The sequence below is a fragment of the Equus quagga genome, chromosome 11 (assembly GCF_021613505.1).
Source record: "Equus quagga isolate Etosha38 chromosome 11, UCLA_HA_Equagga_1.0, whole genome shotgun sequence".
NCBI lineage: Eukaryota > Metazoa > Chordata > Mammalia > Perissodactyla > Equidae > Equus > Equus quagga.
In genome coordinates, this window is record NC_060277.1 from 83800660 (window position 1) to 83827179 (window position 26520).

The 26520-nt window shown below is 37.7% G+C and overlaps 1 protein-coding gene across 1 annotated transcript in view; it reads right to left on the reverse strand.

Moving 5' to 3' along the window:
- Positions 1–12347, reverse strand: part of PPM1E (protein phosphatase, Mg2+/Mn2+ dependent 1E) — a 165898-nt gene extending 153551 nt beyond the window's left edge. Inside the window, exon 1 of the mRNA XM_046675257.1 lies at positions 11803–12347. Within this exon, the coding sequence (XP_046531213.1) occupies positions 11803–12254 (452 nt within the window). The 5' untranslated portion in view covers positions 12255–12347. The remainder of the gene's footprint in view (positions 1–11802) is intronic.
- Between the last annotated feature and the right edge of the window lie 14173 nt (positions 12348–26520).

Below are 26520 nucleotides of genomic sequence, written 5' to 3' on the forward strand. Positions count from 1 at the left end.
AAAATCTAAATAGATGCAGGATTAGTAAAGTACAAAAGGGGAAAAAAATATCTCCAGGCACCTTAGTGAGTGAATAGTGAATGATATGTTTGTTTGTTTGCCATTGTTATGAACTATACACCAAGTTGTGAACTTTTCTTTTCAGTCTATTGTTTAAAGAATTTCAGGATTTCAAACTATGTTTTTAATAAGCAGCACTAATTATTAATTATTTCTTATCTCTCATTAGAGTCAAGAGTTTAGAAAAATATTTGGTTCAAAAACATTAAACTGCTCCTTATTTACAGGTAATACTGAGCAAGATGGGCTTTTTGGGTGGAAGATAAAATAAAAATGGAACTACCCTCTCTCCCTCAAAAGGGAGGTTAGTTATAGTTAGCCAGAAAGCGGATGCTCCTAAGGAAGAAAGCATCTACAAAGGCAGAAAGGCAAGAAATAACATGATATCTTCAGAGAATTGCAGTGAGTTCAATTATGTCAGAAAATCCAGTCAGGCTAGATTAGAGGGAAGAGGCTAATGACCAGCAGATTAATTGGGAGGTTACTAACGTAATCAAGGCAAGAAGTAATAAAAACCTGAACTAAGAAACAGCATTGGTCAAAACTCAAATAATCTAATAGTATCTTCACTGAGATTTTTCCTGTAGAAATATGTTTGTAATGTAGCAGGAAAATCATAAAATGAACTTCATAGCAATAATTTCTCAAGTCAATCTGCTTGGATTCACATCCTAGCAACACCACAAATGGTGGAAACTTGAGAAAGTTCTTTAAACTTTCTTCACCTTGGCTTTTGCCTCTGCAAAATGGGCTAATAATAGAACATAATATCGAATACTTTTTGTGAGGATTAAATAAGGTAATAAATATAAAAGGGTAGGTGAATAAGCTCTCAATAAATGTAGCAGCAACAGAAACAGAGCAGTTTACTACTACTACTGGTTCTACAATTATTATTTCAGGTGCAGAAAATGCTGACCCTCTGCAAGTTTACATTGTTGATTAAGTCTTACAGAAAGATACTTGTATTTATCAATCCAAGATTAGAGAGTATCCTAAAAAAGGGCATTTAAATGCAAATCTGTATTTATCTGTTTTTAAAAGACTGAAAATTGTTTCTAGATGCACAGTTAACTTTCCCTCAAAAAGTTGAAAATATTTTTGTTCCTCTAATTGTGTATGAGTGGATCGTGAATAATAAGACAAATCTCTGTCAAGGTAATAGATGAGACTGTAGTTATAAGTGACCTTAAACCAAGACTATACGAACTAACAAATATTAAGGTTGCCAGAAATCAAATCCCAAAACTTCAGAGGTCATTCCTATTGCAAAATCAGTAATAGCCTGCTTTAATGACTGTTACCTCTCATAGTTATGAGATAACCTGTGACGTTCAATAAAGAATATAGTTACAACATGATTCTTGCCCTCTAGACTTTTAGCCTAAGAAATATTTTTATATATCACATACCTCGAACACAATTTTATAAGTACTATATATATCACCTTAAGGGCATTACATTTTATTTTTCATTGCTTGCTTCTTTTTAATGCAAAGGTGAATATTGGCTGTGCATAATATACTTCACAAAAAACAGCCTTATTAAAAAAGCAATTTTTAGTTTTGTATTTTAGATTCACAAAGTAGAAAACGGTGAATAAGAAATCACTATATAAGGATCAAAGATCAGAGTTTGTACCTTGTGGTAGAAGTAGGTCAAATAATTCAAATCCATAAAAATAAGAACTGTAATGTTTCTGTAGGAATCTTACAAATCATCATGGAATCAAGTCACCAGGAAAAAAATTACCTTTGCTAGTTCTAACTAGCAGATTAGTTTTTTGGTTCTTTTTCTTTTTCTTTAATGACTTAAACTAAGATAGGAAGAATGGACCGGTCTCCCTCAGAGCTACACACCAGAAGGTAAAGTCTTAAGTGAAAATACACACAAGGAATTAAGAATACTCTCAATCTTTTAACCAGCTCATTACTCTCTATACAGAATTATTATTGTTCACAATATTCTCAAGAATTTACATGAGAACACTCCGTCAAGTCCATGAAAATGTTCATTTACAAAGTTGTGGAGTATTCATTAATAATGAGAAGTGCAAACATATTTCTGAAGCTAGATGAAAATGCTGACAAACATGTAATAATAACATAAAATGGGAAGCCAGTCTCCTCTACCATTCAGAAGAGAGCAGAGGAAGAAAATAATAACAAAGAGAAAAAAGGGAAGGAGAATAGGCCTATGAAAATCTGGAAAGGAAACAGTCTGGTTGACTGAGCAAAGGAAAAGTTGAAGATTCATTCATTTATTCAACACATATTTAATGAGTCCCTACTATGTGCCAGGACCTGTATTAGGTGCTGGATACACAAAGGTGAACACAACATTCTTTATCTGTTGCACTCAGTCTGGAGAAGTGACATTAAATAACTAATAAATGAATAAATTATGATAGGTGGATACAAAGAAAAAGTAACAGATGCTGTGAAAGCCAAAAAGCAAGATTTAATTTAGACCATAGGTAAGGAAACACCTCCATGAGGAAGAGCGATTTAAGATGAGACCTAATGGTTGAGAAAAACAGTTGGAAATAAGGAGAAAAGTTGCTCGGGCAGAGGGAAATAAAGTGCAGAAGTCCTGAGGCAGGGCAGAGCATGGCAGGTTCTGGGAACTAAATCAAGACCACTGGGAGTGAAGCATAGTAACTAAGCAAAGGAGAGGCTGATCAAGTTGAGACCAGATGATTGCTGTATGGAAAACTAACTGAAGGGAGGGAAATGTGGAACCAGAAATAGCAGTTAAGAGTACTGCATTAGCCAGCTAAGAGCTAATGGAAGCTTGGACCAGGTTGGTGGGAGTGGAGACAGAAGGAAATGTGCAGAGTTATTTTTCTTTCATTTAGAAGTGAAATTAAAAGACCTCTAAACAAAATAATTAAAATGCTCTTTCATCTTGCTTCTCTACTGTGGTACAAAGAATTACTAAAATGGTCCCCCAAAGATGCCCCACTCTAATCACTAAAATCTGTGAACACTATGAGCTATCACTCCTGTGATTGTATTATGTTATATGGCAAATTGATCTTAAGATAAGGAAATTATCTCAGTGGACCTGATTTAATCACACGAGCCCTTAAAAGCAGGGAGCTTTCTCTGGCTAGCAGCAGGAGAAGCCACAGAGATTTGAAGGATGATAAAGCCTTGATGTGCCATTGCTGGTTTGAAGATGGAAGTAAACCATGTAAGAAGGAATGTGGGTGGCTTCTAGGAGTGATAATCAGGCCCTGCCTGACAGCCAGCAAGGAAATGAGGACCTCAGACCTACAGCAAGGATGTAGATTCTGTTAAAAACCTGAATGGGCTCGGAAGTGAAATCTTCCCCTGAGCCTCCACACGAGAGTCCAGCCTGGCTGACACCTTGACTCCAGTCTTGACTCGAGACCTTATGCACAGAACCCAGAGGAACATCCTGGACTTCTGACCTACAAAGTAAGATAATAAATGGGTGTTGTTTTAAGCCACTAAGTTTATGGTCAAATGTTACACAGCAATAGAAAACTAATAGGAAACTAGCACCTCATTAACTATGTGAGGAGAAATTAACAATGTACTAACCTAAATCTGAAGAAAGAAATCTAGGAAAAATAATTTCAGCTTGTTATTCCTCCAAAGGCTCAATAAAGATGTACTTGGTAACTGGAGTGAGAACCTATTTGAATATGACTTTGAAATTAAATGTCAGATGTATTATAGAATTAAAGTTTTTGTTACTAAGTCTAAACCTGTGCCATTCAATATAGTAGGCCCATGTGGCTACTAAATACTTGAAATGTGATAGCCCAAGTTGAGATGTGCTATAAATGTAAAATATACACAGAATTTTGAAAACTTGGTATACAAAATGTAAAATATCTCATTAATAATACTTTAATATTGATGATGTTTAAATGGTAATATATTTAGATATATAATATTTGGATATACTGGGTTAAATAAAATAAACTATTAAAACTAAATTCACCTCCTTCCAATTTTTAAAATATGGTTAATAGAAAATTTCTATATATGTGGCTCAATTATATTCCTACTGAACAGCGCTGGTCTAGACTTTTAGGCAAGTGTCCTTTTCCAAAATGCCCTAAATGAAGATCATAGCCAGCTTTAAGCATTTTCCTCTCTCTAACATAGTTCAGTGGCATTAATGGCACACAGCTATGTAAAAATACAAGATGAGTGGTATGCTAGTTCAAATATTAGTGAGAACGTAGAGAAACCAGACCCCTCATACAGTGCCATTAGACAAAGTAATTTGGCAATATCTAACAAAATAAGAGTGTACATAACTTCAATCTGACAATTCCACCTCTAGGTGTATACTCAAGAAATCTATGAACATATGCACAAGGAGACATGTACAAACTATACAATTATTTGTAGGGCAGAGGCTGCCAGCTATTCACCAAAGCTGTGTGTTCTTTTTTTGCATAGTGTAGAGTTGTTTCTTAAATTAACTGCCAAACTAGCAACTATATTTCCTGGTCCTGTTTGCTGGAAAATGTGGGCCTTAGGTGGAGCCACATGACTTGAATTCTAGTCAATGGAAAGTGAACAGAATTATATATTCCACTTCTAAGGACTGGCCCCTAAAAACCTCCAATACCATTCGCCACTCTTCTTTTGTTTGCTGGATGGATGCTGATGCCTAGAGCAACCTTGGAAACCACAGGGTGAAGATGACAGACCCTCTAGTGGCCAGGGTCCCTTAATGACTCCATAGAACACAGCCCCTTCTTCTCCACTGAAGATACTCTGTGAGCAAGAAATAAACTAACATTATGTCAAGCTTTTGAGATTTCAGGATTTACTCATTAGAGCAGCTAGTATTAACTAAAATAGTATATAATATGCAAAAATTAGAAACTATCCAAATGTCCATCATAGGAGATTAGATAAACAAATCTTAACACAATCATACAATGGAATGCTATGTAGTAGCTAAAATGAAAAAAACTAGATCTATACGTATTGACATGAATGAATCTTAAAAAAAGATTAGTCTCAAGATAGCTAGTTATGAAAAGAAAAACAAAAAGCTCACCATATACTGACCATACAAATTCATGTGTAGTAAAAATATTAAAATATAGACCAAAAGGACACATTCCTAGAATTCTCAGATTATCTCTGGGAAGAAAGAAAAGGGAATGGGATCAGAGAAGAAAGTGACAACAAAATCTTCAATTCCATATGAAATGTTTTATTTCCTCAAAATAATCTTAAACAATTATGATAATCTGTTGAAACTGTATGGTGGGTATATGGATATTTTGCTTTATTATTCTGTTATTTTCTAAATGTTTAAATTATCTCATAATACATGTTCCAATAATCTTTTGCTTATGTATATCTGCTTAGATGGTAAGCTAGTAAAACCTTGTAGAGGACATTTAAAAATTATGTATCAAAAGCCTTAAATAAGTGAATATCTTTTAACATAATCCCAACACTAGAAATATACTCTAAGAAAATCAAAGTTTTGCTCAAAGGACAACCATTAAATATTCTTAAAGTAGCCAAAAATTGTTAATACCTAAAGTGTCCAATAGAATGGTGATTAAATTACAAGTATTCATTAAAAAATTACATAGAATATAATGGGAGGTAAGGTGAGATGCGTAGAGGTATAGATGAAACATCAATGGCCACAAATTGATCATTGCTGAGGCTTGATGATGAGTAAATTATTTTTTATATATTTCAAATTTTCTGTAATAAAAAGTTTTAAAATGTGAGAATAGCAAAATTTACTAAGTTGTTTAAAATAGTTCACGCACTCCACTTTGGTGGCCCAGGGTTTCACTGGTTCGGATCCTAGACAAGGACATGGCACCGCTTGTCAGGCCATGCTGAGGCAGTGTCCCACATGCCACAACTAGAAGGACCCACAACTAAGAATATACAACTATGTACCGAGGGGCTTTGGGGAGAAAAAGGAAAAAAATAAAATCTTTTAAAAAATAAAATAAAATAGCCAAAGTACACTTTCTAGAGGTGGGATGGGGTGGAGTGGGGTGATAGTGATTCAGATATGAGGCTGATGAGGTAAGATTATAAAGCCTTGTTTGAATTTTATCTGGAGGCAATGGAGAGAGAGGTGACAGAGAGATAAAGAATTTGGCCTTGCCCAAAGAGAGGTCTGGCCCTTGTCCCTGGCTCCTGCGAGGTAACCTCTAAATCCCTGGAATTTCCGGAGTAATAGGAGTGTCCTTGTTATTCATGCTGGGTTCTTTGGACCAAGTGATAACAGCCAAATCCCTGGTGAGGGGAGACTGGAAACTAAGTTCAACTACATAGACAACCAATCAATAAGTCCCAATAAAAACTCTGGACACTGAGGCTCAAGTGAGCTTCTGGGGCTGGCAATACTCCATGTGTACTACCACATATCGATCCTGGGAGGGTAGCACATCCCTGAGGACAACGGAAGCTTCACATTAGAAATCCTCCTATTGTACCCCATGTACCACTTCCTTTGGCTAGTTCTAATTTGAATCTTTTCCCTTTAATGAACCATATCCATTAGCATCCAATAGCTTTCAGTGAGTTCTGTGAGTCTTTCTAGTGAATTATGGAATCTGGAGGTGTTTTTGAGAAACCTCCAAACATAAGAGTTGGTGGCAGAAGTCTTTGGGCAGACTTGGCAGTCTGGAGGCCTGTGCCTTTAACCTCATTCTATGGCTAACTCCAGGTAAAGAGTAAAAATGTTTAAGCAGTGGGTGACAATTAGACAATCTACATAATCTAGATTCTAGAGGAATCACTTTGGCTACACTGGAGAGAATTTACTGGAGAAAAGACTGGCAAGACATGACAGTGACAATGGGAATGGAAAGGGACATATTTATAAGATATTTACAAGGCAAGATTGTCTGAATGTGAGGGGTGAGAGGAAGAGAAGTCAGGGACAGGTCCATCAGAAAGAGAATCAGGTTTTAGTGTTGTTTGTTTGGGGGGAGATAAAGGGACTGAATTGGAGGACTGAATTCAGTTCCGGACAGTTTAATTTGAGAAGCCTTTTAGACATCTAGTAGAGCCATTCCATTAGCAGTCAAAGCAGGGATAGAGATAGAGTTGGGAACCATTAGTATAACTACAGTAACCAAAGTCACAGGAGAGGTTAATATTGACTACAGACAAAGAAGTCAACCAGACTTGAAAAAGCAGAGGACCAAACACCAATACTGAAGTGATAGGCAGAGTATTAAAAGCTCACAGAGAAGAAGTGGCAACCTGAGAGGCAGAAGAAAAATCTGAAAAGCATGGTTAACACTGAATGGTTGGTATTGATTTTCTTCTTTTTGCTAATGTGAATTTTCTCCACTTCTTATAATGAACATTTATTACTTTTTAATAAGAAAAAGATGTAGTTTTAAATGAATGATCTTATATAACTTGCATCCATGTATTTTTCCACTTACATATGTGAAAATAAGACAAAGTTTACCAGTTTTCTGAACTATCTCAAAGTCATCAATTAGTCACATAATTCAATATGACTGAATTATTAGTGTCTATAATCAATGATTTTCTTTTTCAAGCCTTTTTTTTTTTTTGAGGAAGATTAGCCCTGAGCTAACTACGGTCAATCCTCCTCTTTTTGCTGAGGAAGACTGGCCCTGAGCTAACATTCATGCCCATCTTTCTCCACTTTATATGTGGGACGCCTACCATAGCACGGCTTTTGCCAAGTGGTGCCATGTCCACACCCATGATCCGAACCAGGGAACCCCGGGCTGCCGAGAAGCAGAACATGCGAACTTAACCACTGCACCACCAGCCGGCTCCCCAACCCCAAGCCATTTTTAAAGTGCCCACCTTCATTACTACTCTAAACCATCTGTAACTACTTAACTTTGCCAGGCTGCTGTGATAGCTGTCTTCCCTTTAAGAAGTCCAACCTAGACTAAATGAATAACTGAGTAAACAACTGCTCCAAAAATGTAATGACATATAGCTCTAGTAAAGACTTCAGAGCATTTGTTTCTTCTGGATTAAAACTAATAGATTTATCCTCAATACAGTATAAAGAAATAAAATACACAGTACTGACCCATGAACCTACACAAGTAGTCTCATATTCATATCTGCTATAAGATCAGTTATAAAATTTGCCACCTATTTCAAAGCTATAAAATATCTCGTCTCCATCTTTTCAAAGAGATTCTCTCATTAAACTCAGAAATCCTAATATTATGTCATTAGAAAATATAATCTCTTGGGGGTCATTTAAGTTTAGATAAAGGAGTAAAACAGATCTTTTTTTTTTTTTTTTAGGAAGATTAGCCCTGAGCTAACATCTGCTGCCAATCCTCCTCTTTTTTGCTGAGGAAGACTGGCCCAGAGCTGACATCCGTGCCCATCTTCCTCTACTTTTTTTTTTTTTTAAGTGGGACACCTGCCACAGCATGACTTGACAAGCCATGCCATGTCCACACCCAGGATCCGAACCAGCGAACCCCGGGCTGCCAAAGCAGAACGTGCGAACTTAACCGCTGCACCACCAGGCGGCCCCAAACAGGTCATTTTTATACTAGCAGCTGAAGGTTCCAAATCATCGGAATTTGTTATTGACAAGTAATTAGACTAATTCAGCAAAATAGTTCTAAAGTATTACATAAATTTATTCTTGACTCTTAAGTTTTAATAAATTCAAACAAAATTATTTAAATGGTCATTTAAAACAAGTATTTATAGCCCACAACAGAGTTCTTTCTCATTCAAGGCGATTTTTGCCATTTTTGAATTGTTATTATTTTTCTTTCAAAATATTATATTTTGTTTTTACCTAGTGGAGGAATATCTAAATACATATATCCCATTTTGAAGCCGAAAGGCAAAAACCTTATCCCAAAACTCTAAGAAACATTGAAGTTGCTAATTATAACTACATTTTGTCCATTTAAACCTTGATCCTTTACTTATCTAAGTAATTGCTTATCTCAAGCTAGCCCTGAGCTTTGAGTTTACCAAAATGAAGAATGATAAATATATCTGCTGTCTGTATTCTAAAACTCTGAGAGAAGCAAATTATTGAGAAAAGCATTCACTATATTTTTTAGAAAGTAAAATTTCAACCAGTGTATACATAAAACAGTATTGAGAAAATTAAGCCCCTTTATTTTTATTTCAGAGAACCTCAGTCTGTTTAGCAGCAGTGTGTATTTCTAAAATATTGATAGAAAAAACACACTAGAGATTTATGAAAGTGGTATTAAATGCAGTGTTATTTCTTCTTGCACTAGTCTCAACTATCAAATTGGTGAATACATAGTTCATATAACTTCATTTAAGAATTTTAGCACCATTTAACAAGCATAACAGAGTTTTTAAAGAATATTAAGAATTCCCAAAATAAACATAGTGGGTGGGTATTTGAGAAAATATTTTGGAAAAAAAAATCTTTACCTTCCCCAAATAAGCAATTCCAACATATTCCCAATCAGAACTATTTCAAAGTATTTCCTAGGAAATTTGAGAAACCTAATATTTCGAATATGTCAGGGAGAATTTTGAGGTTTAGAGATTAAATTGAGAAATGTTGGAATCATCTGTACATAATTTGTCATTTCTGAATCTGGATCCATAGTTTTCTCATCTGTAAAATAAAGTGCTTGAACAGAAAAAAATAATCTGTTTCTATGGTGCCTTCTAGTAATGATTCTTGTGACTAAGTGATATTATTTTCTTTTATAAATAACAAAATTAAAACTAAACATGTTGAAAGTATATTTTTTTAAACTGTGAGGGGTTTTTTTTTAATCTGTTAAGGACCTTGAAGATACTTTCATAAACAAGCCAGCCATTTTATATCTGAATAAAATTGCTTAGCAGCTTCTACACAAAACACAGTGTAAACGATGAAATCTCTGATTTAAGGTGAAATAATATTTTCCATCTTTAATTTTGCTAGTTTTACTTCAAATCCAAACTTCTGTTCTCAATTAGATGGCCATTTTATCATTTGAATACTTTTTCTAGTTTCTATGTGTATAGAAATTAATCTTGCTTCCCTTCCATATGGCAAAACACACCTCTACTTACCATCATCTTTATATAGATTTCAATTTTTTAAAAACCTTCTTGAATGGCAAACGTTCATGGTTGTTCTAAATTGATGACTCTTTTTAATGGACCTTCTCTAATGTTTAAATGTGTGTTTCTTTAATTCTGCAACTGCATTTGTAAAGGTAAGAACTGTCAAAACAGAATTAGTCTGATGTTGAGATAAATTCTTCCAGTTTGATAAACATTTCCATTTTATTTTAAGCAGGAAGTTTTAAGCGTCTTTATACAGTGTCAAAAATGACATTTCATAGGCTCTTTTTTATGACAGTTTACAAACACCAGGAAGAAATACTCTAAAATATTAATACTCTATCTCTGGGTGGTGGTATTACACACCATTTTATTTTTTACATTTCCCAAAAAGTATTATTACTTTGGTAATTAGATAGTAATTCAAAACTAAATTTTAAATAGCTTATAAAGTGTGGGACACCTTCTACACAAGATGTTAAATGCTTTTTCTCTATCGACAAGTTTCTGTTTTAACAGGAAGCATGATTTGACCGGGTGTCTGTTAGGTTGGATGAAACAAAACATTTACTTTCCAGGCCCTTCTCTTAATTTAGGCTTTTGAGAAAATCCAAGAATTGAGTCCGAACTTAATTGCAGTGAATCTTACAGGAGTAAACTTTTTAGGGGGCCAGGGTTACACCTTTCATTACAACTATCAGCAAAAGACTGTAATGGCAAGACTCTCAGGTTTACCAACGTTTTCAGAGACTTGTTAGCATTCCCCTCTGTCATTATTTCAGAACAATTCCATTTCGAAAGAAACGCAACTGTAAACCGTTCTATTTCAAGCCCATAAAAACCAGAACTGGGATGAAAGGCAAAGCCTTGACCTTTCTATTTTAGACTTTCATCTGTGTAGCTAAGCCATCTGCTTTCTCTCCCCTACCCCATCTACTTAATGGACTGAAAACACTGCACCTAATTGCAATTTTATCAAAGCAGCCTGACTCTTCCACTTTAACGAATTATGACTTTTTCAGGTGTCTTTCACCTAAAGGCTCGCTTGTAAAATTCTGCTTACCCTTCCCTCCCAATTTCTTCCCACCTCCCTCAAGTGAGTTATCAAATACCTTTAAACTAAGATATTAGCCTCCTGTGTAGTAAGCCATCTAAAGAGCTCTTCACTTTCAACACTGAGCGCCTGACGGAAAAATCTACTCCAGTGTCTCCTCCTGTGGATCTGGGGCCGGTATTATGATCATTGTCGCGGTTACGCAGGAGGCACCTCGAAGCACAGCCTAGAAAGGAGTCTCTGCCGCCAAACAACAGGGGACTCAGGCTGGGGAACTGCAGACCCGGGCGGCAGGAAGGCTCCGGGAGGAAGAGGGGAGCTGGGAAGAAGAGGGAGCTCTCAAGGCTGGAAGGAAGGACCTTCCGAGGCACCGAAGGGAAAGGATGTGTGAAGTGGATCGAGAAGGGGGCGGCCGAGGTGAAGCGGGAGGAAGGGGCCGGGTCTCGGGGGTCGAGGCGGGCGTGGGCAGCTCGCGGCCAACCTCCCGAGTGCGAGCAGCAGGGGCGCTTTCAGCGGCGCCAGACGCGAGCTCATGGGGGAAGAGCGGAAAAGAGAGCAGTTCGAGGGGCCGAGGGAGCCGCGTCGAGGCCGGCGCGGCGGGGAAGCGGGCCCACCCCCAGCCGAGCCCCGCTACTTAACTATTTGTAGAGCTGCTGCAGGCACAGGTCCAGGCTCTCGCCCTCCACCTCCTCACGGGTGATGCGCTCCGACAGCGGCCGCGGGAGCGGGGGCAGCGGCGGCAGCTGGGGCTGCGGCGGCGGCACGGCCGACTGGCCCCGGGCAGCCGCCGCCTCCTCCTCCTCGCCCTCCGCCGCCGCTACCGCCTCCTCCTCCACCGCCTCCTCGTCGGGCTCGGGGTCTTGCTCCTGCTCTTGCCCCCCCTCCTCTGTCGCGGCTATGGTGGCCGCCTCCTCCCCGGGCTCCTCGACCAAAGCCTCGGCCGCCTCGGCCGCTACCAGTTCGGGCTCGGGCTCCGACTCGGGTTCGGGTTCCGGCTCCGGCTCGCCGCCGCCGCACGGTCCGCGAAACTCGCCCAGGAATAGCTCCAGGAAGCGCCGGTAAGTTTTCTCCTCAGGGCTGCAGCCGGCCATGGCTGTTCATGCCCGGGGGCCGACCGGGAGGTGGGTGGGGGAAAGCCCAGGAAGGGGGGGCTGCTCTTGAGCCTCGGGCTCCCGCAAGGGCGGTTAACGGCCGCACCGGCACGAGCGATCAGCACTAGGTTGCCTGGAGAGGGCTCCCGCAGGCGTGCGCGCCACCGAGCACGGACGTGCGCGGCCCGGGGGCGGGGGCGGAGCGCGCCGCCCCTCTCGGGTCTGGAGGGAAAGTTGGTGGCGGGCGCGCGCGCAGGGTCCAGCGGCGGCCCACCCTCTAGCCCTACCGAGAGCTCAGCCCACGCTGCCTAGAGACTGTCGCTATGGCAACCGGCTCTAATTAAGAATTTCAGGGTCCCTCCCGTCGAGTCCGCGGAGTCGAAAGGACACTCGACTCTTCCGCTCTCCAACTCTGAACGTCATTATTGTATGGATGTCCTACCCTCAAGTGGGTAAGAGTGAACTAAAACATCTCCAAGTCTAGCTGTTGGTTCCCACTTGGATTGTATTTACCTCAGTTTTCCTTATCTGTTCCTGCCTTGCCTTAGCCTCCTTATCTATTGAAAGACATCACACCGTGAACACCTTTTGTTGTTGATGACACTCGTTCAATAAGTAGTTTCGGGAGGGGGGCATCAAACACGTACCAAGTGGTAGTTACCTTTGCAATTCATTTGATTCTGTGAAGAAAGTGGTGTTATCCTCATTTCTCAAAAAGAAGAAACAGGATTAAGATTAAATACTTGCTTCAAGGTGTCAAAGCTACTAACCATGGCATTGGAATTAGAACCCAGGTTGTTAGCCTCCAAAGCCTTCTAGATCCATTTTCCTTTAGTCTTCTCTGCCTCTGAAGAGTCAACCGTGCAATGTCTATAAAGCCTTATTTTTATAGGGCTTTATAGTTTACAAGCTGTTTTCAACCCTTTAATCCTTACAGTAGCACCTTAAAATAGAAGATATTACCACTATGATTCCATTTTATAGATGAAGAAACTGAGCCTAAAGACATTGTGACTTTGCTCAAGGTCACACACAAGTGATGCAACAAGGACTAGATCCAGGTTTTTTCACTGCAAAACCGTTAGTCTTCCAGCACACCAAAACACCCCTCTCTAGTCTCTGTGTAATACATATTATACCATATTACATAATATGTATTTTTTTCGTACATTTTATTTGCTCCTTTCCCATCCCCCCAGCCTCTTTTCTTTCTTTTTTAGATTGAAACTGAAATGACTTTAAATGATTCTAATTTTCTTACCAAACTACACACAAACCTATTATTTTCAAGCCTTACTGAGGAGGGTGGAAAAAGCAGAAGCTGTGTTGTTATACAGCTGTATAGATGATAGCATCATTACTGCATACTGCCATGTCCATGGCAACATATAATTCAGCAAAAACATAGTGATCTTTCTCTACTTTGAAAAACGTGTTCACAAAAATTATCCACCCCATCCTCTCCATTTATTGTTTCTGGGTTTCAGTTGGATTTAGGGTCTGAAATACCATTTCTAGTCAGTTATTAATGGAAGAAGAAGGAGTCTCCCTGCCAAATGTTTTCATATAATACTGTATTCTAAATCCCTGACTTGTTACTGTTATTTTAAGATGAAGTGGGTTGAGCTTGCTAATGTACATTATGGCATCATGTAAAATAGATGTCCATTCTCTTCTGGCTTGAGACTAAATAACACATGATAGAAAGGATATCGTGAGTAATGCACATGAGTCCTCTATAACTATTTATTTTTGTCTCAAAGGTAAATGGAAAGATCCAATAAATAAGTCTGTTTCCAGACAAGCTAAATGTATTTATACATGTTTTGTTTAAAACATCACCAGTGTAGAGCAACTTCTCTATGAGATGCCAAATAAAGTCTTTAAACTCCTCATTTGCCTTTGTTTTCAATCCACCTGTTCATTTCCATTTCAGAATGTCTAGAAAAGACTGAGAAGACTTTAAAGGCTGCAAACTTAAGTATCCACAATTTTACATTCCAACAACTATTTAATATCTCAGAATTTGACATGATGACATTTAAGTTCAAGAATACAGAGCTGTCAACTATAACAATTCATATCAAGCTACAGCTTCCTACTTTGTTAATGTAGTTGCCTCCCTCATCTAGGTGACATTTATTTGTGACATTAACTTATGACTCAACCCACACATCAAAAGGAAGTGTTATATGTTGGGGAAACATTACTACTAAGAGTAAAAGAAAAGGCCCACACCTCTATATTACTATAAATGAGAGGTGTGTTTGCTTATATTAATAAAGATCAATATGGATCTTATTGCATCCGTTTCACACAGTAGCTTTGCCAGAAGGTTGCTGAGAGTGGTGTTAGGATCTCAAAGCAGCTGTGTAGGATGATTTTGCCATTGTCAAGAAGTCTTTTTAGTCATTATTTTGCATTGCTTTACTGTCCTTTTCAGTTTCTCTCCTACTTCCCTAATCCCCTTTCTTCCTATGAAAAAATATTGAGCTATGGAAAGCATATGTACCAAGGGTATTTACATTTTTTTTGAGATTTTTTTTCTCACAAGAACTATTCTCCCTCTAACCCTTAGCTCTTTGGAGGAAATGCACAATGTCCTTTCATAGACCTTTATGGTAATGATATTTATAAGGTTAAAAGAATTGTTGAGTTTAGCAGTTTCTTATCATATGACCCAGCAATTTCCTTTCCTAGATATTTTCCCACAAGAAATGAAAACATGTCTGCCAAACACATACACACATACCCCACAAAAAACCTGGTATGTAAATGTTTGCAATAGTTTTATTCATAATAGCTCAAACTTGGAAATAACCCACATGTCCATCAATAGCTGAATAAATAAATTGTGGCGTCTTCCTACAATGGAATACTACTCAGCAATAAAAAGAAATGAACTACTGATAAACACAACATGGATGAATTTCAAAAAAATGCTGAGTAAAAAAATCTCCAGGCACAAAAGAGCACATAATATATGATTCCATTTATATGAAATTCTAGAATAGGCAAAACTAATCTATCGTGACAGCAAACAGATTAGTGGTTGCCTGGGGCTAAGGCTGGGTGGGGGATTCAGGGCAAAGGAGTAAGAGGAGACTTTGTGGGACGATTAAGATGTTCTTTATCTTGACTGGGTGGTTACATAGGTGTATTCATTTGTCAAAAATTATCAACGTTTGTATTTTAAATAAGTGTATGTGAATTATACCTCAATAAAGTTGATTTTAAAAGTTAAAAACAATTTACTTGTTCTTTTTGGCTCTCATATCCATTCCTTCTCTCCTTTGCTGTGCTCTGTAATGTAGGAGGGCTGACCCTTTCAGGATATATTCACCAAGTTCCTTGACAGCTGACTTCCGGCTAGGATTTCCCCAGTGGGAGGCATTTTCAGGAAAGTGGAAGGTGGGAGGAAAGGAGAAAAGCCAGGATATTTCTTCCCTGTCCCCAGCCTCAGTCCTTAGATGCACCCAGCTGCACCTCCTTTGTAGCTTTGCTCCCTCTGAACATGCTCACTGGGATTCAAGCTTTTGCCTGTGACACCAGCCCCTAAACTCCAGAAACATCTTCTTCTTCCATTTGTCCTAGAGATGGTAGTGGCTTCCAGCTTCCTAATCTTGCCTACTATGGACTGAATATTTATGTTCTCCCAAAATTCATCTGTTGAAATCTTAACCACCAAGTTGATGGTATTAAGAGGTAGAACCTTTGGGAGGTGATTAGGTCATGAGGGAAGAACTTTCATGGATGGGATTAGTGCCCTTAAAAAAGAAGTCCAGGGGCCGCCCTGTGACCGAGTGGTTGGGTTCGTGTGCTCTGCTTCGGTGGCCCAGGGTTTCGCCAGTTCGGATCCTGGGCGAGGATATGGCACCGCTTGTCAGGCCATGCAGGAGCGGCATCACAACTGGAAGGACTCACAACTAAAAATATACAACTATGTACCGGGGGCACTTTGGGGAGAAAACGGAAAAGTAAAATCTTTAAAAAAAAAATAAAAAAACAAAGTCCAAGGGCCTGGCCCCGTGGCCCAGTGGTTGAGTTTGAGTGCTCCACTTTGGCCGCCCAGGGTTTCACCGATTCAGATCCTGGGTGCCGACCTAGTGCTGTTCATCAAGCCATGCTGAGGTGGTGTCCCACAGAGCAGAGCCTGAAGGACCCCAAACTAGAATATACAACTATGTACTGGAGGTCTTTGGGGGGAAGAAGGAAAAAAAAAGAAAATTCGCAAAATTGGCAACAGATGTTAGCTCAGGTGCCAATCTCTAAAAAAAATTTTAGAAAAGAAGTCCAAGAGAGACTCTTCTCCACTTCTGCCATGTGAGGACACGTAAAAAGATAGCTGTCGGGGTCGGCCCAGTGGCGCAGCAGTTAAGTTCAAATGTTCCCCTTCTCAGCAACCTGGGGTTCGCCAGTTCGGATCCCAGGTGTGGACGTGGCACTGCTGGGCACAAAGCCATGCTGTGGTAGGTATCCCACGTATAAAGTAGAGGAAGATGGGCAAGGATGTTAGCTCAGAGACAGTCTTCTTCAGGGAAAAAAAGAAGAGGATTGGCAAGAGTTAGCTCAGGGCTAATATTCCTCAAAAAAAAAAAAAAAAAGATAGCTGTCTGTGAACACTGAATCTTCCAAAGCCCTGATCTTAGGCCTTCCAGCCTTTAGAACTGTGAGAAAGAAATTTCTGTTTTTCATAAGCCACGCAGTTTATGGTATTTTTGTTATAGCAGCTCAAATGGACTACAACATTTTTTCACCTTCCCATTCAGCTTTTTAGCTCTTCTATTACTTGTGTAATACTTCCCTGTATTCTATTACCTGTTTTCTTAACTGGATCTCGATTGATACCATAACAAATAATACTTCAAAGAACTACATAACGGAATATATATATATATATATATATATATATATATATATAAGAACTATAAATGGATTAGCTGACATTAAAGCAAGTTTAGGTCTTTAAAGGCACTACTGGAACACTGAGCTTACTTGAAGTTAGCAGTAAATGATGTCCTAGAATTAAAAGTTATGAATAGGTTGCCAGAGGTTCAAGGGGAAGGAGGGAAGGATGAATAGGTAGAACACAGGGTATTTTTAGGGCAGCAAAAACTATATAATGGTGGATACATGTCATTAGACATTTGTCAAAACCCATAGGATATACATCACAAAGAATGAACCCTAATGTAAACTAGGAACTTTAGTTAATAATAATGTATCAATATTGGTTCATCAATTGTAACAAACATACTTCACTAATGTAAGATGTGTGTAGGGGGAAGAGGGCATATATGGAAACTCTATGTTCTTTCCACTCATTTTTTCTGAAAACCTAAAACTGCTCTAAAAAATAGTCTTATTAATTTAAAAAGTTAATAAAATATTTGACATATGGTGAATAATTGGTGCTTGTAAGAATAGGATAAGAAAGATCTATTCACGTCTCAATTTATCTCCGGTTAATATTTGCTTGGTTATGCAAGTCTAGAATATTCTGTCTATCCTAAAGTTGCCTCTTTTATATCTTTATAGGTAAAAATAGGAATACTATTTCCAAAAGAAGCCTCAATTTTGTTTTTGCTATTTATAAAAAATTATTGATTTGAAGCTGACATCATATCTCAAATGATAAAACATACTTTATGGTTACATAAAATATTGGCGTTTTATACTTTGAGAAAGTGTAATAACAACAAAGTATATACACATATCTCTCAGATCTAGTCCCTAGGTACATGTTTAAGGCTAAGCCTAATGATGAATGTTAAGTTGCAAATATAAAAATGTGTACTTTTTCATTCATATTTTAAAAATTGAATAGAAGGATAAGTAAGTACTTCTTAAGATATTAATTTGATTGTGTTGTCAAATGGACTAGTAGGGAGCAACAGAATACCTGACAACTGAAAAAACTCAGCATAAAGAAATGTTTTTAAATAAGAATTTCTTCCTCCTTTTTCCTCAATATACTACCCTAGCTACATCCTAGATCAATAATGTAATTTTAAAATCATCTCCACTTGCTGCCAAAAACATTACTGCTATATTAATTTTTATTCCTTTTCTCTTGCTGGCTAATATGGTCACATTGTAGCAAGATTCCAAAGCTGTCAAAATTAAAATTCACATTAGGTTATAACAGGCCCACATGCACTATTTTCATCAGTTTTAAAAAGCAAAGAAGGCCTCAAAATGGGTTCTAACGTTTTCTCTTTTTTTTTTTTTTTTTGAGGACGATTAGCCCTGAGCTAACATCTGCTGCCAATCGTCCACTTTTTGCTGAGGAGGATAGGCCCTGAGCTAACAACCGTGCCCATCTTCCTCTACTTTATATGTGGGACGCCTACCACAGCATGGCTTGCCAAGCAGTGCCATGTCCGCACCTGGGATCCGAACTGGCAAACCCCAGGCTGCCGAAGCAGAACATGTGAATTTAACCGCTGCACCACTGGGCTGGCCCCACATTTTCTCTTGATTTTTTTTTTGGGGGGGGTGAGGAAGATTGTCCCTGAGCTAACATCTGTGTCAATCTTCTGATATTTCGTATGTGGGCCACCACCACAGCATGGCTTGATGAGTGGTGCATAGGTCCGCGCCCAGGATCCAAACCTGCAAACCCCACACTGCCAAAGCAGAGCACATGAACTTAACCACTACACCACCAAGCCAGCCCCTCTGTTTTAACCATTAATGATAACAATCTTTGTTTTTATCAAGCATAGTTCTTTGAAGAACCAAAATTATTTTTGAACTTGTTATGACATGCTTATGAAAGAGGAAGAGGGCAGAAGTTGATGGTAATTTCTGATGAAGGTACTATAAATAGCTAACATGTGGCATATTCCTTCCATAATGAATGGTTCCTCTAAAATGAATTGACAATTTAAAAAAATCCACTTCAATATCTTGCTACTAGTTTTCACTTTACAAAAACCAAGAAGTGCTTTATGGTGGTAAAAAGTCTATATTATTATCATCAAAATTTTAATTCCCCTTATATATTTACTTACAATAAGTACATACAAGAATTGAGAGGGATATTGATCATGTTCTATTTTAGTCAGCAGATGCTCATTCCCCACTCTGGAGCATTCATCAAAAAATCTAACTGCTTTTTAAAATGAAAAGGAAACAGGCACCTAAATATGCAAACTCTTTACAAAGGTGTCCTCTATGCTCAGATAGTACTGAACACTTTATTCTTAGTTGAGTGTGGAGCTGATGGAACTGAGCCACAGTGACATTTGTGACTAGAAGGGAAGATGGAAATGATTCCATTAACCTAGAGTGCTGTGACATATGGTAATCATAGGTGGTAGAAGAGCTGTGTTGGACAAGGGTAGAAGTAAGCCATGTGGCACAGACATTATCAATTACCACACATGGTAACCATGCTGACACAATGTATCTTCTCCAGAAAGGAAACGATTTGGGCATATGAAGCAGTTTGCTGCCTCATGAAAGAGTGATCTATAAATGACATATCTGGCACCAATACAGCACACGTGGTTTCCAGTAATTCTGCAAGTTGAGGACTATTAAGATTTGATGAACCTCCATATACCTAAATAACTGTACAATACATTGCCGTTATTTGCACAAAGGCAGCAAATCAAAATATCTATGCAAAATAAACTTGGGTCCTTCATGTATAAAACTATTTTTAAAAGTGTCACATAAAATCCCGGAATTTCACATCTCTGTAAAGAATAATTTCATGACTCTTTAAGGTATAAAACCTATAGGCATGGGCAAAAGTTCAAGGTTAGATCTAAGCTGTACTGGGAGATGGAATTACAATTATTTGTTCCAAGTATCAGCAAAAATATTGAATTTGAATGGAACATGATGAAAACCATGTTTTAAGAAAATTTAGAGCCAGCCCTGATGGCCTAGTGGTTAAAGTTCAGCACTCTCACTGCTTCAGTGGCCAGGGTTTGTTTCTGGTCACGGAACCACACCACCCATCTGCCAGTTGCCATGTTGTGGCGGTGGCTCACACAGAAGAACTAGAAGGACTTAGAACCAGGATATGCAACCATGCTCTTGGTCTTTGGGGAGAGGAAAAAAAAGAGGAAGATTGGCAACAGATGTTAGCTCAGGATGAATCTTTCCCTGTGGAGAAAAAAAGGTGATTATTTTCAAGGTAACTTGAAAAAGAAAAAAGAAAATTTAATATACAAACATTCTTTCAGATGACTGCAGGGTGGATTGAAGAAGAGAGATTGAAGGCTGAAAGATAAGTTGGGGAATGGGAGATAGTGAGAGTACAGAGGAGAATAGCATCAGTGGGTATGAAGATGAACAGAAGAAACAAAAAGATTGTACAGGAAGATCTGAAATTCTAAGGAGAAACCTGAAGACACAACTTGGGAAGAGCTAGCAACTCACGAAAAGAGGCTCTCGAGTGGCTATTCTATCTACTGTTACATAACAAACACCTTAAAACTTAATGACTAAAACAAAAACCACTTTTACAATATTTCACAGCTCTGTACTTTGACTGGGCTCAGTTAGGTGGTTCTCACTTGCAGGTATCATGAGGTTGCAGTCAGATGGCAGTTTGTTGGGGATAGTCGTCTGAAGGTTCACTCACATTATACGTTTTTTCTTTTATATTGAAAAAAATTGAGTGGAAAAATGACTAATATGTAAATTGTTTTCAAGATATTAATTTGCATGTGTTGCCAAACTAGCAGTTGAGGCTAGTTGTTGACTGCAAGCTCAGCTGGGGCTGTCAACTGGAATGCCTACACATAATATATCCAATATGATGGCCTTAGGGTAATCAGATGTCTTACATGGTGGCTTAGGGTTCCAAGAGTGAGTGTTCCAGTGAATAAGACAAAAGGTGCATAGCCTTTTATGACCTGGTGTCATAAGTCAATAGCATTACTTCTGTAGTACTCAGTTGGTCAAAGCAGTAATAGGCCCATTCAGATTCAAGAAAAAGGGACATAACACACCCTACCTCCTGATGGCAGGAGTGTCAAAGAATTCATTTTAAAACTACCATAGTGACATTTATCTGCATGAATTTATGACAAAGATTAGCAATTTGAACTTGGTGGCCCAGAAATTTCAGTGTTCCATAACCTAAGTGTCCTTCAATGGATGAATGGATAAGGAAGTTGTGATATCTATATCTATATCTGCTATGTATATATGCTGAATGAAATAAATCAGACAAAGACAAATACAGTACTGTATGATCTCACTTATATGTGGAATCTAAAAAACAAACAAACAAATTCATAGAAAAAGAGATCAGATTTGTGGTTACCAGAGGTGGGGGTAGGGGGTGATGAGGGAGGGGGAATTGGAGAAAGGTGGTCAAAAGGCACAAACTTCCAGTTACAAGATAAATAAGTACTAGGGGTGTAAAGTACACTATGATGACTATAGTTAACACCACTGCATGATATATATGACAGTTGTTAACAGAGTAAATCCTGAGAGTTCTCATCATAAGAAAAAAATTGTTTTTTCCTTTTTTGCTTTCTCTTTTTATTGTATCTATATGAGATAATGGATGCTAACTAAACTTGTAGTAATCACTTCAGAATATATGTAAGTCAAATCATTAGGCTGTACACTTTAAACTTATACAGTGAGGTATGTCAATTCTATCTCAATAAAACTGAGGGGAACAAAGAAATTTGAGTGTTTCAAACTTAATTCCATGGAGGGATATTAACTAACACTAACAAATCTCATAAGAAACTGATGTATAAAAATCACAATGACAACATATGAATTTACAGTGGAAACTATTACTTCCATGATCTGGCTATAACCAAAGTACCTTGGAAATCCAATTATAAACAGTCGATAATTGCTGTGCATGGAATCAGGTAAGAATTCATTATGATTCAAATATTTAGTAGCATCAACCTGAGATAGCCTGATGCAACCATTTCCACAATAAGCGTCAGGGATTAGGACCAATCTAAGGAGGACTCTCATTCCCTTCAACAGGGCTTGAGTGGTTACACCAAAGTTTGCTCCATTTTGATCCTCCTTTTTCTACCATAATGTATTGCTTACCAACACTTCCGATTGACGCCTTTTAAGAATATGGCCCCTCGCCATATTTTCTCAGGTTAGAGTTTCTAACTTCAGCAATATTGATAATTTATGCCGAATAATTCTTTGTTATGGGGGGCTATAATGCTCATTTAGGATATTTAGCAGCATACCTGACTTTTACCCACTAGATGCCAGTGGCACCTGTCCCTAGAGTTGTGATGACCAAAATACCTCCACATGGCCAAATGTCCCCCGGGAGGCAAAATCATCCCAAATTGAGAACCACTTCATTAATATAAGTAAAAGCGTGGGCTTTGGAGTTAGACTTAATTTTTGAGTCCCTGATAGGCTGTTTCCTGATGGTATGACTTTAAGCAAGTCACAAATTACAATATACATTCCTTGTTTTTGGTTGCCCAGCAGCTATCCCCCTTTCCTAGCAGCATCTCAATCTCTTTGAGGAAATTACATCTCCTCCATTTGTAAGTAGTTTTGATAGGGTGTTAAAACCAGATTCCTGGCCTCCTCTTGCAAAGCCAAAGGTCACCTAGAGAATTTTTCTCCCAGGTTATATCACATCCTGGGGTCAGATACTGACATAAGTTAGGTCAATAGAATACTTTCTCCCCTAATTTTGAATCTTGAACAAGAAATAAGGATAGAAGAAGGGTGACAGTTCATTCATCTCAGTGGGCTTCCACCATGAGACCGTCCTATGGTCCCTGCTGTCTGGGGCTCTGGAACTAACTAGGTCATGCATTTCCAAGCTGGCTTCTTCCGCCTTCCTATTGTTTCTATAAGTTTTTTGATGTCTTTCCAATAATTCTTCTTAGTTTAAATTGCCAGTAAGTTTCCATTATTTACAACTGAAGAATCCTAACTAATAGAATAATAACTTCTCTGAGGATAAAAATACCTCCCCTCAACAAAGTTACTGAATGGGCTATTTATGAGAATACATATAAAGGACTTAGCACAGTCCCTGGCGTGTGGTAATCAGAGATAAGTGTTAGTTGCTATTAGTAAGAGGTCTTGAAGATTTCGTATTTTAACTCTGAGAGCAAATTTATTTCTCTAATTTCCAAGTTCTTGGAGTACAACTTGCTGACACTTGAGTGTGCTTCCTATAGAATTAATAATTTGGCAACTGATTAGATGTGTAGTCATTATGAGAGTAAGTCTTTGAGAAAAGTTCTGACACTAAGAGAAATTAAGTAGAAAAAGAAAATCAGTTTAGGGAAAAATAGGTTTGGTTTTATATACGTCAAGTATTTGATAGAACTATGAAATTGTTAATTAAAAATGGACTGCAGTGGGTTTGGAGCATGGGTGACAGAGCTTAATATTTTCATTTGGGACACAAAAAAGGATTAACATGACAACTGAAATAAGGAACTAGTATAATTCTTTCAAGGTTGGAGAGAAAAGTAGACATCCAAAGGAGTTCTTTCATTATAACAGAAGCCAGTATGGCTGATTTGAACAAAACAATTAATATTCGTTAAAAATAAATGAATCAAGAAGCCCCAAAATTCACGAAGGAAAATGTATTAGCTGTACTACTACTATATTCTACTAATTGTCCTCTACAGAACTTGCCATCAGAGTTTGGCCGATATAGGGATAGACTGCAGTGGCATTTTTCATATAACTGCCTTCTGAGATATCTCTTAGTGCCCTTCAATCGGAGACCCTCAGTCAAATTCTACACTCAACGCCATGGCTAACATCCAAATAAATTCCTGATGGAGAGATTTAAACATAAAGTAACACTTGCTGAAAGTTCTACAAGAAAAAAATGGGAGAATTTAATAATCATGGAGTGAAAAAGTCTAAATAGGACACAAAACTCAGAAACAAAAGAGAAAAACTGACTATATAAAAATCAGATTTCTACGAGGCAAAAAAAAAAAAAAAAAAGACAAACTGGGAAAAATATCTGCCATATCACAAAGGTCTAATACTTTCCTAAAGATGCAAAGAACTCTTACAGATTAATAAGACCAACCACCCAGTAAAAAATAGACAAAAAATATGAACAGCCAGTTGATAGAAAAGAAGATAGAGCAACTTGTGAGCAAATGAAAAGATGCTGACCTCACTTACAAAAAGATAAAAAAACAAGAAAACATAATATCACTCTATGAGATGTCATTTTATGAACTTATCAAATTGGCAAAAAAGATAAAATATTGTGTTGTCAAAGGCATGGAGAAACAACGACTTTCAAAATCACTAGTGGAGGTAAAAATTATGGTAGTCTTTCTGGAGGATGATATGGGCAACATCTACCAAAATTTTAAGTGCATAAGCACTCTAACCAATTCCTTATATCCTCATTAAAAATTTGATTAACCTAAATATCCATCAATAAAAGAATGATTAAATAATAATATATTCGTATAATGGAATATCACACAGCAATTTTTAATTGAGAAAATTCTATATGTACCACTACAAAAATAGGGAATAGATTTGGGTCTTGAAGTTTTGGGTTAAGATTGGGTGTTGAAGAAAAAATATGTTTACATTTTAGATACAGGGAATAGCTCTGGAAGGTCACACAAGAAACTGGTAATGACGGTTGCCTCACAAAAATGAACTGAGTGACTAAGGGACAGAGGAGGAAAGAAAACTTACTTTTCAATGAATTTTAAATCTTGTGCAAACATTACTTAGTAAAAAAAAATTTAATTAAAAAACAAATAAAGAACAAAGACGAGAAAAATATTTTTTCTCTTGAAGAACTAATGATAAGAACTATACTTCCTATCATTAGACCAAGAGAGTTATATAACCATTTGTTTTTCTCTTTGCCTTGGTTTATATGACTTCTTACTACAACTTCTCTTTACTTTGCTGCTTCACTTTTGCCTTTTATCTGTGCTAATTTTTTTATTTTGAAAGTAGGTAGGACATAATGTCCATGAGTACTTAAGCCCTTCTGAGTGAATGTAACTTCCATATTCTCGTAAAATAAGCTACACATAAAATCACTATCACAGTAATAGTGTGCTTAAAAACTCACATCTTACTACACATGAGAGTCAAATGGATAGCCGAAACACAAAAAGGCCTATGTTAATGGTGAACTAAGTCTGAAAACAGGCAAGGGAATATACTGCGGTCAAAAATACACCAAATCTCGTCAACACGTTTTATGCCAAAATCAGTTCTGAGGGAGCAAAATGTTCTGTAAATTTTAACAGTAACAGTAAATTTAGGCACTGACGTTAACTAAAAATACATATTATGAACAGGCAGCCTCTCTTCTGCAACTCAATGTTTTTTTTAAAGCAATAGAACATTTTAACATTATGTCTCAAAACTGAAATGCAACGTATTGGAATGGAAACCCTCGTATTATTGATTTTGAAATTTAAAAAATGTGTAAATGTCACTCTATTCCACATTTCCAGTATTGTTCATTTACAGTGAATATTTAATAATGCCTCTACAAAAGCAGAAACCACAAAATTGCGACCAATGAACTTAGCAATCATTTAGTCCTATCTTGTTATTATAAACAAGGGAAAGGCATGAGAAAATAAAGGTGCCAAAATTGACATGGCTTATTATGTCTCAGCTGGAATTAGAAGGCAGGTCTTCTGACTTTAGTCCTATGTTCTTTCTACCACATTATACTGTAATTTTATCACTGGTAAATAATTGTAAACATTTTAGTAAGAAATTATTAACAATAAAAATAAAATAGGGTAATTAGAAAATAAAAATAGCTCACCTAAGAAATTAAAATAAATCTACTAGGGATGACATTTAAGCTATTAGGAACAGCTTGAAAATATTCCAAAGAAAAATCAACTGGCCCAAATTTGATAATAAAAGTCAATAAAAGTTTCAGAAAACGAAAAAGTGTTACTCATATAAATTTATAAACCATTAAACACTATTAGAAACAACCCAAATGTCCATCAGCAGATGAATGGATAAACAAAATATGGTGTATTATTCAGCCATAAAAATCACTGAAATTCTTAGACATGCTACAACATGGATGAACCTTGAAGACATTAAGGTAAGTGAAATAAACCAGACATAAAAGGAAAAATATTGTATGTTTCCACTTATAAGAAATATACGGCTGGCCCAGTGGCACAGCAGTTAAGTTCGCATGTTCCGCGTTGGCGGCCCAGGGTTTGCCTGTTTGGATCCCGGGTGCGGACGTGGCACCGCTTGGCAAGCCATGCTATGGCAGGTGTCCCACATATAA